Below are 18,830 nucleotides of genomic sequence, written 5' to 3'. Positions count from 1 at the left end.
CCCCCCTGAATCGCCCATCCCATTGCAGTCTGTTCCAATACTCGCCACCCCTTTCCGTTCTAAATTTTTCCTTGTATCCAATCTAAAGCTCCCCTGGAGCACCTTGAGGCCATTTCCTCTTATCACAGTATCACAGTGTCACAGTATGTTTGGGATTGGAAGGGACCTCAAAAGATCATCTAGCCCAATCCCCCTGCTGGAGCAGGAACGCCTAGGTGAGGTCGCACAGGAACATGTCCAGGCGGGTTTTGAATGTCTCCAGAGAAGGAGACTCCACAACCTCCCTGGGCAGCCTGTTCCAGTGCTCTGTCACCCTCACTGAGAAGAAGTTTTTTCTCAAATTTAAGCGGAACCTCTTGTGTTCCAGCTTGATCCCATTACCCCTTGTCCTATCATTGTTTGCCACCGAGAAGAGCCTGGCTCCATCCTCATGGCACTCACCCTTTATATATTTATAAACATAATAAGGTCCCCCCTTAGTCTCCTCTTCTCCAAACTAAAGAGACCCAGCTCCCTCTCCCTCAGCCTTTCTTCATAAGGGAGGTGCTCCACTCCCTTAATCATCTTGGTTGCCCTACGCTGGACTCTCTCCAGCAGTTCCCTGTCCTTCTGGAACTGAGGGGCACAACACTGGACACAATATTCCAGATGTGGTCTCACCAGGGCAGAGTGGAGAGGAAGGAGGACCTCTCTTGATCTACTAACCACCCCCCTTCTAATACACCCCAGGATGCAATTGGCCTTCCTGGCCACAAGGGCACAGTGCTGGCTCATGGGCATCCTGTTGTCCAACTGGACCCCCAGGTCCCTTTCCCCTACACTGCTCTCTAATACGTAATTTCCCAACCTATACTGGAACCTGGGGTGGTTCCTGCCCAGATGCAGGACTCTACACTTTCCCTTGTTAAATTTCATTAGGTTACTCCCCGCCTAACTCTCCAGCCTGTCCAGGTCCCGCTGGATGGCAGCACAGCCTTCTGGCGTGTCAGCCACCCCTCCCAGCTTAGTGTCATCAGCAAACTTGCTGATAGTACACTCTATTCCCTCATCTAAATCATTAATGAAGATATTGAATAATATAGGCCCCAGTACTGACCCCTGAGGCACTCCACTAGATACTGGCCTCCAACTAGATTCCGCACCATTGACTACCACTCTCTGGCTTCTCTCCTTAAGCCAGTTTGCAACCCACCTCACTACTCTATTGTCTAGACCACACCTCCTCAACTTAGCTGTGGGGATGCTGTGGGAGACTGTGTCAAAGGCTTTACTGAAGTCAAGGTAGACCACATCCACCGCTCTGCCATCATCCATCCACCTTGTTACATTCTCATAATGCACCTAATAACCCTCTTATCCTTGATATGCCTTGAGATGGCACCAAGGCTAAGCTGTTCCATTACTCTTATGCTATCACTTCCTACTTGGGTGAACAGACCAACACCCTTCATGCTACAGCCTGTTTTCAGGCAGTTGCAGAGAGTGAGGTGGTCTCCCCTCAGCTTCCTCTTCTACAGGCTGAAGCCCCCAGGTCTTTCAGACACTCCCATCACACTTGTGCTCCAGCCCATTGCCAGCTCTGTTCCCTTCCCTGAACTCACTCCTGCATCTCAAGGGCTTTCTTGTCATGAGGGGCCTAAAAATGAACAGAAGATGAGAAGTATGACCTCAGCTTTGCCCAGCACAGGGGGACAGTCACTGCCCTGGTTCTGCTGGCTGCACCAGTGCTGATACACGCCAGGATGCTCTTGGCACTTTTGGCCACCTGGGAAAACAGCTGTTCAGCAGCTGTCAACTAATACCTGTCATCCTTTTCTATTGGATGTCTTTCCAACCACTCTTCCCCAAGACTAGTGTTCATTTTGGTTGTTGTGACATAAGCACAGGACTCAGCACTTGGCCTTGTTGAACCTCATACAATGGCCTCAGCCCAATGATCCAGCTGGACCAGATTCCTCTGTATGGCCTTCCTACCCTCCAGCAGTCAAACATTCCCACACAACTTGCTGTCATCTGCAAAGTTACTGAGGGTGCACTTGATCTCCTCATCCAGACCATTGATAAAAAGATTAAACAGAACTGGCCCCAGTACTTATCCCTGGGGAACACCAGTCACGACTGGCCGTCAACTGGATTTGATTATATTCAGCACAACTTGTTTTCCCTGGCCAACCAGCCAGCTCACTAATCACCAAAGAGTAGACCCATCCAAGCCATGACCGGCCACTTTCTCCAGGAGAATGCTGTGGGAAACAGTGTCAAAGGCTTTAATAAGTCCAGCTAAACATTTTCCACAGCCTTTCCCTCATCCACTGAGTAGAATGGCTGGCTGCTACCAAGCCAGCATCCAATCAGGGCTCTAGGTAGACACGTATCATCATGCTATCTGTGTCCTACAAGAGTTCAGCTGCCCCCCTTCCTCAGCTGAAAGCCTTTCTGCAGCCTTTGCTGCTGCTCACCGTGGTGCTTTGGAGAGCTCTTGGACAGCGCTTTGAGACAGTTTAGCCCACACCTGCTGCCCCTGTTCCTGCCCATGCCTCTCCCTGCCTCCTGCTCCTCAAAAACTTTTCCAGGAACTGGTGGGGCTGCTGCCCTCCCAGAGCCTCCCACAGCCCCAGGCTTCCCAGCCACCATCAGCAGTGGCCACTTGCCCCTGCCGTAGCTTGTACACCAAGGCCAAGAGAAGAACGTCTGGGCAGAGACTCATCAAAGCTGGGTCTGATGGCCAGAGGTTCTGAAGGAGTCACAGATGCCCTCCAAGCCTGCAAGTGATAGTACCCAAAGGGGTCCCACTGCACTGTGTCTCACTGTCCTGGTTTTGTTAAATACAAGTTTCTCTTTTAGTGAATTTTCCTTTCAGCTAAAGTCTTCATACTCACTGCACTTTTCTGAAAGCTAGATACATGTTTTGGTAGACATAGCATTGGAATGCAAGGTTTCTGGTAAGGACACACATCCCGCGAGAGGGGAAAGCAGCGAACTGAACAGGTGACCAAAAACTCCCCAACTATTACATCCCATTCATGTGATACTTCATATAAAAGTGGGAGATCATGAGGATCTCGTCCCTTTTCCCTATGGCCGACATTAGGAGAGGACCTTGTGAGTCGTCCCTGCGAACTGAGGCCTAGTGATAGACTGAATCCAGTTCCAGTTGGCAGCAGAGTCCAGTCCAGGACTTCCAGGTGCCAGCCCTACACCTGCCAGAGCAGTTGCCAGGATTTTCAAGATTGGTTTTGTATATTTTGTATTATTTTCTCTGTTTTATTAGTAGCATTAGTAAAACATTCTTAATTTGTTTCCAACTCTCCCTCTCTTGGCTCCTTCTTTGCTTTCCAGTCGCCTGTACTTAGTGGGAAAGGTGGGGGTGGGCTAAAGGGGGAAAAGAGGCAGGGAGAGCGGGTTAACAAAACATCTGCCATGGTTTATTGTTACCTTGCAATCAAACCTTGACACCTACCCTCCCCTCCTTATGTGAATGCTGAAGCTTCTCATGTGCTGCACTCACCCCTCACTTTCCCAGGGCAACGCTTTCTTCACTCCTAGTGCTGCTGTGTCCACAGAAGAGGCAGTAAACAACCATTCTTAGCATGGCTTGACCTTGTCTGGCTACCAGTTGATGGAGACACATTGATCACATACATGGGCATGTGACAACATCCACCCTGCCTTTTCATGAGGTTGCTGAAAAAGTATTTGTGGTTTTTTGCATTGTTGAAATTTGCCATTTGATATTGGAATGCATTCTTAAATGTGGTTATGTTATATATAATTGTAATGCATTTTTCTCAAGTTTGGTTTTTGTTTTTGTTTTTGTTTTTTTTTTTGCTACTGACTTATTACTTGCTGTTTATTTTAGACTATGGAAATTATATTTGGCAAAAATCAAACTCAAGTGATTTTCTTTTTCAGATTGAAAATGGGTCATAAAGAAGCGGAGAAAATTTCCAACATCAACCGCACATTTGGACCAGGAACTGATAAGAAACGTACAGTACAGCGGTGGTTCAAGAAGTTTTGCAAAGGACGCAAGAGCTTTGAAGATGAGGAGCATAGTGGCCACCATTGAAAGCTGACAACAACCAACCGAGAGCAATTATCATAGCTGATCCTCTTACAACTACCTGAAAAGCTGCCAAAGAACTCGACATCAACCATTCTATGGTCATTCAACATTTAAAGCAAGTAAGTGGGTGCCTCATGAGCTGACCAAAAATTTAAAAAATTGTCCTTTTGAAGTGTCACCTTCTTTTATGCTATGCAACAATGAACCGTTTCTCGATTGGATTGAGATGTGCAATAAAATGCAAGTACCTACAAAGCACTTCGCAAAGTCAAACTGACACCAAAAAAAGGCCATGGTCACTGTTTAGTCATCAGCTGCCAGTCTGATCCACTCTAGCTTTCCAAATCTTGGTGAAACTATTAGATCTGAGAGGTGTGCTTAGCAAATCAATGAGATACACCAAAAACTGCAATGCCTGCAACCGGCATTGGTCAACAGAAAGGGCCCAATTCTTCTCCACAGCAACGCCCGATCACATGTGACACAACCAAGGCTTCAGAAGTTGAGCAAATTTGCCTGCATAGTTTTGCCTCATCCACCGTATTCACCTGACCACTTACCAAACAATTACCATTTCTTCAAACATCTTGAAAACACCAGCAGGATGCAGTAAATGCATTTCAAGCATTCATTGAATCCCAAAGCATGGATTTTTATGCTACAGGAATAATCAAACATTTCTCATTGGCAAAAATGTGTTGAGTGCAATGACTCCTATTTTGAAAAAGAACAATGCGCATGAGCCTGGTTATAATGCTTTAAAATTCATGGTCCAGAAATGCAATTACTTTTGCACCAACATAATATTCCCAAGAAAAATATCCCCTGTGCAGATCCATTGACTTTGTTTCTTTTTATGGCAAATCCTTCCTTCAGAAGAATCAGTATTCTTTTTTAGCCCTTCTCTAAACCTTTTTCTCCTTTCTTATCGTGCATCAGGTAGTAGCTAGACTGCAACTAAACTAACAGCACTCTTGCATAAGCCCCATGAGCATGCCGAGAAGCAGCTGTCTTCTCCCTCAGTTTTCATACGCAGGCTTCCACCTTAAAGGTGGACTCACATCCCCACTTCCTCAGTCCCCCTTCTGATCATGCAGGAAGAACCAGAGAGGGCCACGCAGCATGGTCTTGGGGGTCCATTCCCCACTGACTGAGGTGGGAGAGGACTGGCTCCCTGGGATGCCCCTCATACCTGTAGTGCTAGACTCCGGGGACAAGGACGGAGAGAGAATTTCTTCACAGTTTGAGAGATGAGAAGATTCTCTCTGTACAGTTGGTGTATCCAAATCTGGGCAATAAGTTTTTGCCAACCTTTTAAAATATTCCCCTGGTGCCCTTTGGAATAGCTTTTTCACATGGCCTGTGGTGAGGGATTTCAGCTCTTGGCCTTCCTTAAACTTCCAGTTCCTGACTGTTGGCTCTGCTCTCCCTACAACAGACTTGCCAAGCAGTAATCCACTCACCCGGCTGGTGCCTGTAATCTTTACACATCTAAAACACCTCTGGGGGTCAGGGACCAGGTACTCTCTGTTTCTTCAGTGATATCTCTCACTTCTTCCTCCCATTTCTTTGCTGAAGATCCAGCTTCCCCATAAGACTCTTCCTCCTTGGCACTCCCTTAGGAATCAATGATAAGGACGCCTTCATCTCGTTGTCCACTGTGACTTTTACACTACTGGGGCGATCAATGCAGGTGCTATTTGGGTCCCTATCTCAACCACAGCGTCCTCACATGTGGTTTTGGTCTTTGCCTCAAATGCTATCTTCTCAGATGTAGGTTGAATGCCTGGCTCAAACATGGCACTCTCAGAAGCGATTTGGGTCCCTGTCTTTACCATGGTCATCTGAGAGCACTGAATTGTGGCTCAACGGGCTCAGGTCAACGCGTAGTACAGTGCTAAAAGCACCTGGTTTTCAAGCAACTGCCAAACAAGGACTGGCCAACTCAAGGCATGTTTCACTGTTGCCACACCCAAAAGTTTTCTTCTCTTACACCAGCATGACACCAGACTCTACAACCACCACATTAAGCAAACACTGTTAATTCATAGCAGTAAACACCTCACTTAAGGGTGAGCAAGGACCTCAGGGGCATACACAACAAAACACGCCCCATGAGTCCTTCTGGGAAGAGGAAGGTGAATTCCCTCATCCTCTCCACTAGACAGCTCCCCCAACACTGTAAGGGCCCCAATGCCAGGACAAAGCCCAGGGCATTTGATTCTATTAACACGTTCCCAGCCTTTAGCAAAATCTGGAGATAAACTATGCAGCAAGCAAACTGCCTGCGCTACACAGAGGCCTGTGAATTGGTAATTGGTACAGATATAGCCTGCTCTATTAAAACTGCTATTGTCTGGAACATCCCAGTGAACATCAGAAAGACTGGGGTGAGGTGACCTTGACTGGTCACCAGGTGCGCTCCAAGTTGCTTTATCACTACCAAATCCCCAGCAAGACAGAGAGAAAATAAGATTACTGAGTTGTAGGTTGAGATACATGCAGTTTAAAGAAGAAAGGCAGAAGCCATGTGCAGAAGCAAAGAAAAGCAAAAAATTTTCTTCTCTGCTTTCCATCAGGAGGTGTTTTTCAGCCAATTCCTGCAAAGCAGGGCCAGAACACGCTTTGGAAAATGAATGGACAAATATTAAATGGCCGCTCCACCTCCTCCTTATTTGTCTTAGATTTTTTGCTGAGCACAATGTTATATGGTATGGAATGTCCCTTTGGTCACTCTGAGTCAGCTGTCCTGCAGATGTCCTGCCTCTGCCCCCTCCCAAACTCTTGCCTATCCTCAGACTGTTGGCCTTTGAGAGTGTGGTTGGAGAGACCACCTTGCTGCTGTGCAAGCACTGCTCAGAAAAAGCCAAAACACAGATGTGCTGCCATCAGAATCACTCTAGGTGCAGCAGCAAAGCACAGATCTGTGAAGGTTGCTATGGGGAAACCATAGTAACCATGGCATAACCATCCTGAAGACGACCTTCCAGGAATAATTCCTGAGCCTCATCGTTCTACTTGGGCACCTAAGGAAATCCTCTGCAGGGGAAAGGATGACACAGAGACATGGTCTGGGATGCAGCAGAACTTTAATGACGGAAAAAAAAGAAAAACAAGTCACTCAAAGTGGAGATCCCGGAGCAAGGAGTACCAGGTGCACAAAGGTGTCTGTTCCCTGCAGCTGCGAGAAACACCCAGGCAGGTGTCCATCTGCCCGTCCCACAGAGGGAGCAGGGCCAGCAGGTCCTCCCTAGGCTGGCTTAGTGGGGCTCACGGTCCAGGGGAGCACAAGAGAACAAGGACACAAGAGGAAAAGGGGACACTGGAAGAGGAAAAAGGCAGCATGGGCTGTACTTTCTGAGAGACCAGGCTGGTCCTGTCCTTTTGCCAAGGGTGCTGAGGTTGCTCAGACCCTCTGAAACCAACAACCTGATGCTACGTCCCCAGGCTGGTACCATTTTCTGTGTCCCTGGGGTCCTTCCCCAGAGCCATCAGCAGCAGCTTTAGCAGGGGAAACGCCTCCTTGTGCCGCAGATGCCGCTGCCCAAGCCAGAGAGACCAAAGCCCCCGGAGTTGATGGGCACTCCCTGAGAGCTGAGGATGCTGCCAACGGCAGCGGAGGTGGAGGATCCCACGGCGGTGTTCTGCGGGAAGGAGCTGAGGATGGGGCCGGGCAGGGTCACCACCACGGGGGACGGCTGGATGAAGACTCTGGAGTCCTGGCACTGCTGGACACAGGGCTCATTGCAGCTGTTGGCCAGCGGGGTTGGGCCAGAGGACTGGCAGGGCAGGCAGGGGTTGTAGCAGGACATGTCTTCTGGCTGGTAGTTCACCTGGGAGAGAGGGCAGGGGAAAACAAAGTACAAGGGATGATGAAGAGCAGGTTTTCTCCCCACCATGGTGGAAATCACAAGCTGGAGAATAGAGCTAGAGGCTGTGTAGGAAGGTCTGCGGGTGCTTGACCTTTACCTTAGCCCAAAAGAACCCTGTCAACAGTGACCAAACCGAGGGACATCCCTTCCTAGCCCACAGCTCAGGAGACACCTAAACAAGCCCAGCCTCTGTCCTTGCCTCACCTTTGGTTCCCTTCCCTTGCCCATGTCAATCAGTTCTTTGACTCAGTGTAGGATAAAGGAGTCTGTAAGCTGGAGATAGGAGGTGTAAGCATTGCCCACAGTCTTCACCTTCCACTCAACCCAAAAGATCCCTGTGAAAAGCAACCAAGCCCAGGGAGGTTGCCACCTAGATGATAGCTCAGCTTGGCCGAGCTCCAGTCTGTTTATATGTCACATCGTCTGCTCGTTGCCCTCTCCTGTGGTAAGTAGCCCCATGACACAGCATAAGACAGAGAGTTTGCATTGAAATCCTGGAGGTAAGATAAGGAGCAGGAGAAAGAGCTTCAGACTCACCTTGTTCCCAAAGAGGTGGAGGCGAGAGGAGTGGATGAGAGAGTGAGGAGAAGGACCCGCTTTTATACTGCTCCTGCACCGCCCCAGGCACCCAGTCACTGCACGTGGCAGTAATTTTCCAGCAGGCTCACCTCCAAAGCAAAATATCCTACCTAACTGAACTGGTTGCATTTGAGTTTTCATCAATGATGCCATTTAACTTCCTCATTTCTGACGTGCTTATTCTACCACACAAGTCCTTTCATGTGGTGGGATTACGGTCCGAGTATATCCTGGGCAGTGTCTTGTCGGTGCAGGAGAAGATGACCCCCAAGTTCTGCAGGGGTCCATTGCTGGCGGGGGATGTTGTCTTGGGGTGGTGAATTGTTTGCAACTCCCTTTGCAGAAAGAGGCCCAGCTCTGGCCTGTGATGCACATGTCTGTAGAGCACACATTGTCTCCACTTCGTTAAGGATGTTCCACTTGCTTTTCTCTCCTCCCTCTCTTTGTGCATGTTTCAATGATCACTGGCCATTGTATCTGCCGGTAGACAGTCTGTGCCAATGATTTCTTCTGTCTTCCTCTTGATGCCCTTTGCTCTGGGGACATCATTTGCCAGGTTGTCTGAGTGCGCAGGGTTGGGGTTAGGAAAGGCAAAGCCCACATGGCATTGAACCAGACAAATCATGTGGAGGGCAAGAAGAAGGTGTTCTTCCAGGTATTCAGCAGCAAAAGGGAGGCTTGTGCAAAGGCTGAATGGAGCAGCTTCAACAGGGACAGGGGTTATAGGAAAGGCAGAGGTACTGCAAGGGTTCTTGCCATTGGTATGTACTTATAGGATTTGTGACCTAAAGGTCCAGCTCTTGAACACAGACACATCTGGACTCTACTGATTCCTATCCAGTGAAGAAACTAGAGGTAATAGGCACCTGTTGCAAAATGAGATATTCTATAGACACATCAGATGATACTTTGTTATTGTGAGAGTCATCACGCACTGCCTGGTGTTGTCACCAAGAGGCTATGGCTTCTGCATCTTTGTAGGTATACAGAGTTTGACAGGACTTGGCCCTGAGCATCCTCCAAAGGCTGACTATGCTTTGAGTAGTGCTAGTTGGACAAGATGATCTCCTGAAATCCCTTCCAATCTCAAGCATTCTGTGATTCTGTCATGGGCAAAAGACAGGTGATGCATGGCTGCCTCTAAGAGGGAGGAAGTGGTTGCGAACATTGGAATCAAGGGGCGGCTTAGTTAACACACCAGAGAAACTGAGAATTCAAGACCTGATGGCAGGGTGGAAGGTAGAGTCAAGTCCCTGGACCTCAGCCTAATGACGCAACTGGTAGGGAGGATGCCATGAGATCAGCTGTCAAGTGCAAAAGAGCTTAGAAATCCTGGCAACACCTTAAACAGCTCATGGTTCAAGAGCAGGAAAGGTCAAGCCCAACACTCAAGAAAACAGTAGAGAAGTTGAGAGTGGAAGGGAATGGACAGAAAGCTCTCATGTTTCTGGCCACAGAAGATGGGTTGTGATGAGAAGGTCTCCTGAATTCTCAGCAGAGGGAAAGAGAGGTTTGCAGAAAACAACTCCCCTCGGGCAGGGACTCGTCCCTGGGTCCTAAGCACTATGTCTTCTCCCAGGCACTAGGGCTTAAGCGCGCATCCTTTCCCATAGCCCAGTAACATTCTCAGGCTGGAGAAAAACCCAACATCACCAAGAACACAAGGAAACTCCCTTAATTTCCCCAGCATGTAACTCTCAGAACTCTCAGGATCCTGTAGTGCCATGTCCCTGAGGATGCTCAGGGTGGGGATGTGCTCAGAAGGGCCCAGGGTACAAAACCAGGTCTCAGACCACATCAAAGAGGCAATGCACTAACCCTGCCTTGAAGACATGAAGGCAGCTGGGATGCAGCCCAGGAGGCCAAGGGAGTGCCTTCAACAGGCAAGATTCCTGGCTTCCTGACTCTCCATACCCTTAGCGAGTCACACTCTTAATTTTGGATTGGCCATGTGTCAGGCTTTTGGCGTGAGGCCAAGCCAGGAGTGTGTGCTGTCTGCAGGCCTGTGTCCTGCTCAGGGTTGCATTCTCCTGCTTCCAGGGCAGCTCCATCCCTACCCTGGGAATACCATCTCCAAACACCAGGCTGTACGTCAGTCCACAGCTGCAGGCAGTGCCAAGGGTCATCATCCTCAGCATGACCTAATTGCCGTCACTGCCACAGTTCAGGGGGCTCACAGGACAGTCAGTGCATTTTGGAAAACTACTGGTTAGTGTTTAAGTGTGCGGCCAAAATGCACTGTGCTATGATGAGAATGGGAAGAACAAGATGCTGTCCCAAGCACCAAAGCACCGCTCGTGTAGTGAGGAGGTACCCGACTCCACAGGGATTGTTCAGGAAACTCGATGTATGGGCAGTTAATGTTCTCGTTCCGTAAGCCTGCTTATGACATTGGTTGAGAACCCCCAGAGTTTGCCATGAGAGGGGTCAACTTTGCCAAACAAATTGATACAAACAGGAGAGGAATTCATTGGTGGCAGCTTGTGTGAACCTTGGTGCAGGCTCATTAGATTTCCCTAGAACCATGCTCTCTGCCTCCACAGACCTCTCCAGTACTTGGAGCCATCTTCTGCCTTTACTGATTTTTTCCTACCAGGGAAAACCTCAGGCCTTTGATCTTGATACTTGAAAGGAGCCTCTGAGTCCCAGTGGTCATGCCAGAAATGAGGAAATGAAATGGCAGTATTAATGGAAACCAAAACCCAACCTGTGCTATTGGGTAAGATATTTTGCTTTGGAGGTGAGTCTGTTGGAAAATTACTGCCTGCATGCAGTGACTGTGGGTCTAGGGCAGTACAGGAGCAGTATAAAAACAGGTCCTTCCCTTCACTCTCTCATTCACTCCTCTCACCTCCATCTCCTCAGGAACAAGGTGAGTATGAAGCTCTCCTTCCTTCCCCTCATCCTCCTCTCCTTCCTCTAGTTTTCTCAGTTCATTCCTGCTTCTTTGTCTTATGCTTGGCAATGGGTCCTGGGAGACGGAAGGGGTCAGACAGTGTTGCATGAAGAGAGGATAGGGCATTGCTGAATTAAGCTATGGGTTCTGCAGGGATATCCCTGTGCTTTGTTTCTTTTGGAAGGGAATTCTGGGATGAAAGGAAGTAGAAACATGTTGGTCTCTCTACACAGCCTCCAGCTCTCACCTCCAACTTGGCTTGGCTTGTCTCCCTTGTAGTGCAGAGACAGGCTGCTCCTCGCCAACCTCTTCTGCTCTGCTTTCCCTGCCCTCTCTCCCAGGTGCAGCTCCAGCCACAAGACATGTCCTGCTACAACCCGTGCCTGCCCTGCCAGCCTTCTGGCCCAACCCCACTGGCCAACAGCTGCAACGAGCCCTGTGTCCAGCAGTGCCAGGATTCCAGAGTTTTCATCCAACCGTCCCCCGTGGTGGTGACCCTACCTGGCCCCATCCTCAGCTCCTTCCCGCAGAACACCGCCGTGGGATCCTCCACCTCCGCTGCCGTTGGCAGCATCCTCAGCTCTCAGGGAGTGCCCATCAACTCCGGGGGCTTTGGTCTCTCTGGCTTGGGCAGCGGCATCTGTGGCACGAGGAGGTGTTTCCCCTGCTAAAGTTGCTGTTGATGGTCCTGGGGAAGTCCTCAAGGGATACACAAGATGAGACCAGACTGGGGATGTAGCATCAGGTTGTTGTTTTCAGAGGGGCTGAGCAACCCCAACACCCCTTGCAAAAGGACAAGGCCAGCCTGTTCTCTCAGAAAGCACAGCCCATGCCATCTTTCTCATCCTTCAGTGTCCCCTCCCCCTCTTGTGTCCTTGTTCTCTTGTGTTCCCCTGGCCTGTGAGCCCCACAAAGCCTGTCTAGGGAGGATCTGCTGGCCCTGCTCCCCCTGTAAGGCAGGCAGCAGGACACCTGCCTGGATGTTTGCCAGAAGCATGGATCTCAGAATCTCATCTCCACTGGTGCTCCTTGGACTAGGATCTACATTCATAACAACATCGTTTCTATCTTTGACTCATTAAAGTTCTGCTGTATCCCAGTCCAAGCTTCTGTGTCATCCTTTTCCCTGCAGACACTATCCCAAGATGCCCATGGAGAGAAATGGTCCTCATGGTGATTGTGGGAAGGGGTTGTCGTGGATGGTTGGGCAATGACTTTTTTGGGCAGTCTTTTCAAAGCAAGTGTTCTTCAAAGGATAGTCGAGCATCGATCATCTGCTGCAAGGTGGTGGGGGACTGTGTTTGCATCACTTGTTATTTCTGTGGGGTTTTTTTCTCATTATTTCCTTCTCCTCTTAGAGATCCCTGATCTTGACCCAAGGGTATTTTTCTCTCTTGCTTTTCCATATCTCCTCCCATCCCATTGGGACAGTGGATTGAGAGATCAGTTAGCGGATGCTTAGTGCTGATCAGGTTCCACACACCACACAGACCAACACGGAGTGCATGTCGTCCTCATCTTGCTCCTTCCTGTTCTGTGCCCAGGGCTTCCTGGGAATGTTTCTGGAGGGAGGGAGCAGGGAGAGGCACTGGCAGGAGAAGAGGCAGCGGGTGCAGGCTGAGTGTCTCCAAGGGCTGTCCAGAATGTCTCTAAAGCAGCGTGGTGAGCAGCAGCAAAGGCTGCAGAGAGGCTTGCAGATGAGGAAAGAAGCTGCTCAACTGCTGTGGGACACAGCTGGACAAGGTGACGCATGTCCAGACAGAGCCAGCTCTTTCCCCCCCTGAATCGCCCATCCCATTGCAGTCTGTTCCAATACTCGCCACCCCTTTCCGTTCTAAATTTTTCCTTGTATCCAATCTAAAGCTCCCCTGGAGCACCTTGAGGCCATTTCCTCTTATCACAGTATCACAGTGTCACAGTATGTTTGGGATTGGAAGGGACCTCAAAAGATCATCTAGCCCAATCCCCCTGCTGGAGCAGGAACGCCTAGGTGAGGTCGCACAGGAACATGTCCAGGCGGGTTTTGAATGTCTCCAGAGAAGGAGACTCCACAACCTCCCTGGGCAGCCTGTTCCAGTGCTCTGTCACCCTCACTGAGAAGAAGTTTTTTCTCAAATTTAAGCGGAACCTCTTGTGTTCCAGCTTGATCCCATTACCCCTTGTCCTATCATTGTTTGCCACCGAGAAGAGCCTGGCTCCATCCTCATGGCACTCACCCTTTATATATTTATAAACATAATAAGGTCCCCCCTTAGTCTCCTCTTCTCCAAACTAAAGAGACCCAGCTCCCTCTCCCTCAGCCTTTCTTCATAAGGGAGGTGCTCCACTCCCTTAATCATCTTGGTTGCCCTACGCTGGACTCTCTCCAGCAGTTCCCTGTCCTTCTGGAACTGAGGGGCACAACACTGGACACAATATTCCAGATGTGGTCTCACCAGGGCAGAGTGGAGAGGAAGGAGGACCTCTCTTGATCTACTAACCACCCCCCTTCTAATACACCCCAGGATGCAATTGGCCTTCCTGGCCACAAGGGCACAGTGCTGGCTCATGGGCATCCTGTTGTCCAACTGGACCCCCAGGTCCCTTTCCCCTACACTGCTCTCTAATACGTAATTTCCCAACCTATACTGGAACCTGGGGTGGTTCCTGCCCAGATGCAGGACTCTACACTTTCCCTTGTTAAATTTCATTAGGTTACTCCCCGCCTAACTCTCCAGCCTGTCCAGGTCCCGCTGGATGGCAGCACAGCCTTCTGGCGTGTCAGCCACCCCTCCCAGCTTAGTGTCATCAGCAAACTTGCTGATAGTACACTCTATTCCCTCATCTAAATCATTAATGAAGATATTGAATAATATAGGCCCCAGTACTGACCCCTGAGGCACTCCACTAGATACTGGCCTCCAACTAGATTCCGCACCATTGACTACCACTCTCTGGCTTCTCTCCTTAAGCCAGTTTGCAACCCACCTCACTACTCTATTGTCTAGACCACACCTCCTCAACTTAGCTGTGGGGATGCTGTGGGAGACTGTGTCAAAGGCTTTACTGAAGTCAAGGTAGACCACATCCACCGCTCTGCCATCATCCATCCACCTTGTTACATTCTCATAAAAGGCTATGAGGTTGGTCAAGCATGACTTACTCATGGGAAAGCCATGCTGACTGCACCTAATAACCCTCTTATCCTTGATATGCCTTGAGATGGCACCAAGGCTAAGCTGTTCCATTACTCTTATGCTATCACTTCCTACTTGGGTGAACAGACCAACACCCTTCATGCTACAGCCTGTTTTCAGGCAGTTGCAGAGAGTGAGGTGGTCTCCCCTCAGCTTCCTCTTCTACAGGCTGAAGCCCCCAGGTCTCTCAGACACTCCCATCACACTTGTGCTCCAGCCCATTGCCAGCTCTGTTCCCTTCCCTGAACTCACTCCTGCATCTCAAGGGCTTTCTTGTCATGAGGGGCCTAAAAATGAACAGAAGATGAGAAGTATGACCTCAGCTTTGCCCAGCACAGGGGGACAGTCACTGCCCTGGTTCTGCTGGCTGCACCAGTGCTGATACACGCCAGGATGCTCTTGGCACTTTTGGCCACCTGGGAAAACAGCTGTTCAGCAGCTGTCAACTAATACCTGTCATCCTTTTCTATTGGATGTCTTTCCAACCACTCTTCCCCAAGACTAGTGTTCATTTTGGTTGTTGTGACATAAGCACAGGACTCAGCACTTGGCCTTGTTGAACCTCATACAATGGCCTCAGCCCAATGATCCAGCTGGACCAGATTCCTCTGTATGGCCTTCCTACTCTCCAGCAGTCAAACATTCCCACACAACTTGCTGTCATCTGCAAAGTTACTGAGGGTGCACTTGATCTCCTCATCCAGACCATTGATAAAAAGATTAAACAGAACTGGCCCCAGTACTTATCCCTGGGGAACACCAGTCACGACTGGCCGTCAACTGGATTTGATTATATTCAGCACAACTTGTTTTCCCTGGCCAACCAGCCAGCTCACTAATCACCAAAGAGTAGACCCATCCAAGCCATGACCGGCCACTTTCTCCAGGAGAATGCTGTGGGAAACAGTGTCAAAGGCTTTAATAAGTCCAGCTAAACATTTTCCACAGCCTTTCCCTCATCCACTGAGTAGAATGGCTGGCTGCTACCAAGCCAGCATCCAATCAGGGCTCTAGGTAGACACGTATCATCATGCTATCTGTGTCCTACAAGAGTTCAGCTGCCCCCCTTCCTCAGCTGAAAGCCTTTCTGCAGCCTTTGCTGCTGCTCACCGTGGTGCTTTGGAGAGCTCTTGGACAGCGCTTTGAGACAGTTTAGCCCACACCTGCTGCCCCTGTTCCTGCCCATGCCTCTCCCTGCCTCCTGCTCCCCAAAAACTTTTCCAGGAACTGGTGGGGCTGCTGCCCTCCCAGAGCCTCCCACAGCCCCAGGCTTCCCAGCCACCATCAGCAGTGGCCACTTGCCCCTGCCATAGCTTGTACACCAAGGCCAAGAGAAGAACGTCTGGGCAGAGACTCATCAAAGCTGGGTCTGATGGCCAGAGGTTCTGAAGGAGTCACAGATGCCCTCCAAGCCTGCAAGTGATAGTACCCAAAGGGGTCCCACTGCACTGTGTCTCACTGTCCTGGTTTTGTTAAATACAAGTTTCTCTTTTAGTGAATTTTCCTTTCAGCTAAAGTCTTCATACTCACTGCACTTTTCTGAAAGCTAGATACATGTTTTGGTAGACATAGCATTGGAATGCAAGGTTTCTGGTAAGGACACACATCCCGCGAGAGGGGAAAGCAGCGAACTGAACAGGTGACCAAAAACTCCCCAACTATTACATCCCATTCATGTGATACTTCATATAAAAGTGGGAGATCATGAGGATCTCGTCCCTTTTCCCTATGGCCGACATTAGGAGAGGACCTTGTGAGTCGTCCCTGCGAACTGAGGCCTAGTGATAGACTGAATCCAGTTCCAGTTGGCAGCAGAGTCCAGTCCAGGACTTCCAGGTGCCAGCCCTACACCTGCCAGAGCAGTTGCCAGGATTTTCAAGATTGGTTTTGTATATTTTGTATTATTTTCTCTGTTTTATTAGTAGCATTAGTAAAACATTCTTAATTTGTTTCCAACTCTCCCTCTCTTGGCTCCTTCTTTGCTTTCCAGTCGCCTGTACTTAGTGGGAAAGGTGGGGGTGGGCTAAAGGGGGAAAAGAGGCAGGGAGAGCGGGTTAACAAAACATCTGCCATGGTTTATTGTTACCTTGCAATCAAACCTTGACACCTACCCTCCCCTCCTTATGTGAATGCTGAAGCTTCTCATGTGCTGCACTCACCCCTCACTTTCCCAGGGCAACGCTTTCTTCACTCCTAGTGCTGCTGTGTCCACAGAAGAGGCAGTAAACAACCATTCTTAGCATGGCTTGACCTTGTCTGGCTACCAGTTGATGGAGACACATTGATCACATACATGGGCATGTGACAACATCCACCCTGCCTTTTCATGAGGTTGCTGAAAAAGTATTTGTGGTTTTTTGCATTGTTGAAATTTGCCATTTGATATTGGAATGCATTCTTAAATGTGGTTATGTTATATATAATTGTAATGCATTTTTCTCAAGTTTGGTTTTTGTTTTTTTTTTTTTTTTTTTTTTTTGCTACTGACTTATTACTTGCTGTTTATTTTAGACTATGGAAATTATATTTGGCAAAAATCAAACTCAAGTGATTTTCTTTTTCAGATTGAAAATGGGTCATAAAGAAGCGGAGAAAATTTCCAACATCAACCGCACATTTGGACCAGGAACTGATAAGAAACGTACAGTACAGCGGTGGTTCAAGAAGTTTTGCAAAGGACGCAAGAGCTTTGAAGATGAAGAGCATAGTGGCCACCATTGAAAGCTGACAACAACCAACCGAGAGCAATTATCATAGCTGATCCTCTTACAACTACCTGAAAAGCTGCCAAAGAACTCGACATCAACCATTCTATGGTCATTCAACATTTAAAGCAAGTAAGTGGGTGCCTCATGAGCTGACCAAAAATTTAAAAAATTGTCCTTTTGAAGTGTCACCTTCTTTTATGCTATGCAACAATGAACCGTTTCTCGATTGGATTGAGATGTGCAATAAAATGCAAGTACCTACAAAGCACTTCGCAAAGTCAAACTGACACCAAAAAAAGGCCATGGTCACTGTTTAGTCTGATCCACTCTAGCTTTCCAAATCTTGGTGAAACTATTAGATCTGAGAGGTGTGCTTAGCAAATCAATGAGATACACCAAAAACTGCAATGCCTGCAACCGGCATTGGTCAACAGAAAGGGCCCAATTCTTCTCCACAGCAACGCCCGATCACATGTGACACAACCAAGGCTTCAGAAGTTGAGCAAATTTGCCTGCATAGTTTTGCCTCATCCACCGTATTCACCTGACCACTTACCAAACAATTACCATTTCTTCAAACATCTTGAAAACACCAGCAGGATGCAGTAAATGCATTTCAAGCATTCATTGAATCCCAAAGCATGGATTTTTATGCTACAGGAATAATCAAACATTTCTCATTGGCAAAAATGTGTTGAGTGCAATGATTCCTATTTTGAAAAAGAACAATGCGCATGAGCCTGGTTATAATGCTTTAAAATTCATGGTCCAGAAATGCAATTACTTTTGCACCAACATAATATTCCCAAGAAAAATATCCCCTGTGCAGGTCCATTGACTTTGTTTCTTTTTATGGCAAATCCTTCCTTCAGAAGAATCAGTATTCTTTTTTAGCCCTTCTCTAAACCTTTTTCTCCTTTCTTATCGTGCATCAGGTAGTAGCTAGACTGCAACTAAACTAACAGCACTCTTGCATAAGCCCCATGAGCATGCCGAGAAGCAGCTGTCTTCTCCCTCAGTTTTCATACGCAGGCTTCCACCTTAAAGGTGGACTCACATCCCCACTTCCTCAGTCCCCCTTCTGATCATGCAGGAAGAACCAGAGAGGGCCACGCAGCATGGTCTTGGGGGTCCATTCCCCACTGACTGAGGTGGGAGAGGACTGGCTCCCTGGGATGCCCCTCATACCTGTAGTGCTAGACTCCGGGGACAAGGACGGAGAGAGAATTTCTTCACAGTTTGAGAGATGGGAAGATTCTCCCTGTACAGTTAGTGTATCCAAATCTGGGCAATAAGTTTTTGCCAACCTTTTAAAATATTCCCCTGGTGCCCTTTGGAATAGCTTTTTCACATGGCCTGTGGTGAGGGATTTCAGCTCTTGGCCTTCCTTAAACTTCCAGTTCCTGACTGTTGGCTCTGCTCTCCCCACAACAGACTTGCCAAGCAGTAATCCACTCACCCGGCTGGTGCCTGTAATCTTTACACATCTAAAACACCTCTGGGGGTCAGGGACCAGGTACTCTCTGTTTCTTC

The 18,830-nt window shown here is 48.6% G+C and overlaps 3 protein-coding genes across 3 annotated transcripts in view; 2 read left to right on the top strand and 1 right to left on the bottom strand.

Moving 5' to 3' along the window:
• LOC102089960 (feather keratin 1) overlaps positions 1-18,830 on the top strand; it is a 136,255-nt gene that overhangs the window by 41,631 nt on the left and 75,794 nt on the right. The gene's annotated exons all lie outside the window — the stretch shown is intronic.
• LOC135576108 (feather keratin 1-like) lies at positions 7,570-10,643 on the bottom strand. Its single transcript, XM_065039475.1, has 2 exons — positions 10,575-10,643; positions 7,570-7,899 (listed from the first exon to the last, which is right to left on the bottom strand). Exons 1-2 carry the CDS (start codon positions 10,641-10,643, stop codon positions 7,570-7,572), a joined length of 399 nt encoding a protein of 132 aa, XP_064895547.1.
• On the top strand, positions 11,291-12,512 carry LOC135576188 (feather keratin 1-like). The gene is made up of 2 exons (XM_065039910.1): positions 11,291-11,389; positions 11,755-12,512. The coding sequence occupies exon 2, from the start codon at positions 11,776-11,778 to the stop codon at positions 12,082-12,084; it is 309 nt and encodes a 102-aa protein (XP_064895982.1). The 5' UTR covers positions 11,291-11,389; positions 11,755-11,775; the 3' UTR covers positions 12,085-12,512.

This window comes from Columba livia, chromosome 23 (genome assembly GCF_036013475.1).
Source record: "Columba livia isolate bColLiv1 breed racing homer chromosome 23, bColLiv1.pat.W.v2, whole genome shotgun sequence".
In the NCBI taxonomy this organism is placed as follows: Eukaryota; Metazoa; Chordata; class Aves; order Columbiformes; family Columbidae; genus Columba; species Columba livia.
Note: the sequence above shows the minus strand (reverse complement) of the source record. Positions and strands in the feature narration are given on the sequence as shown.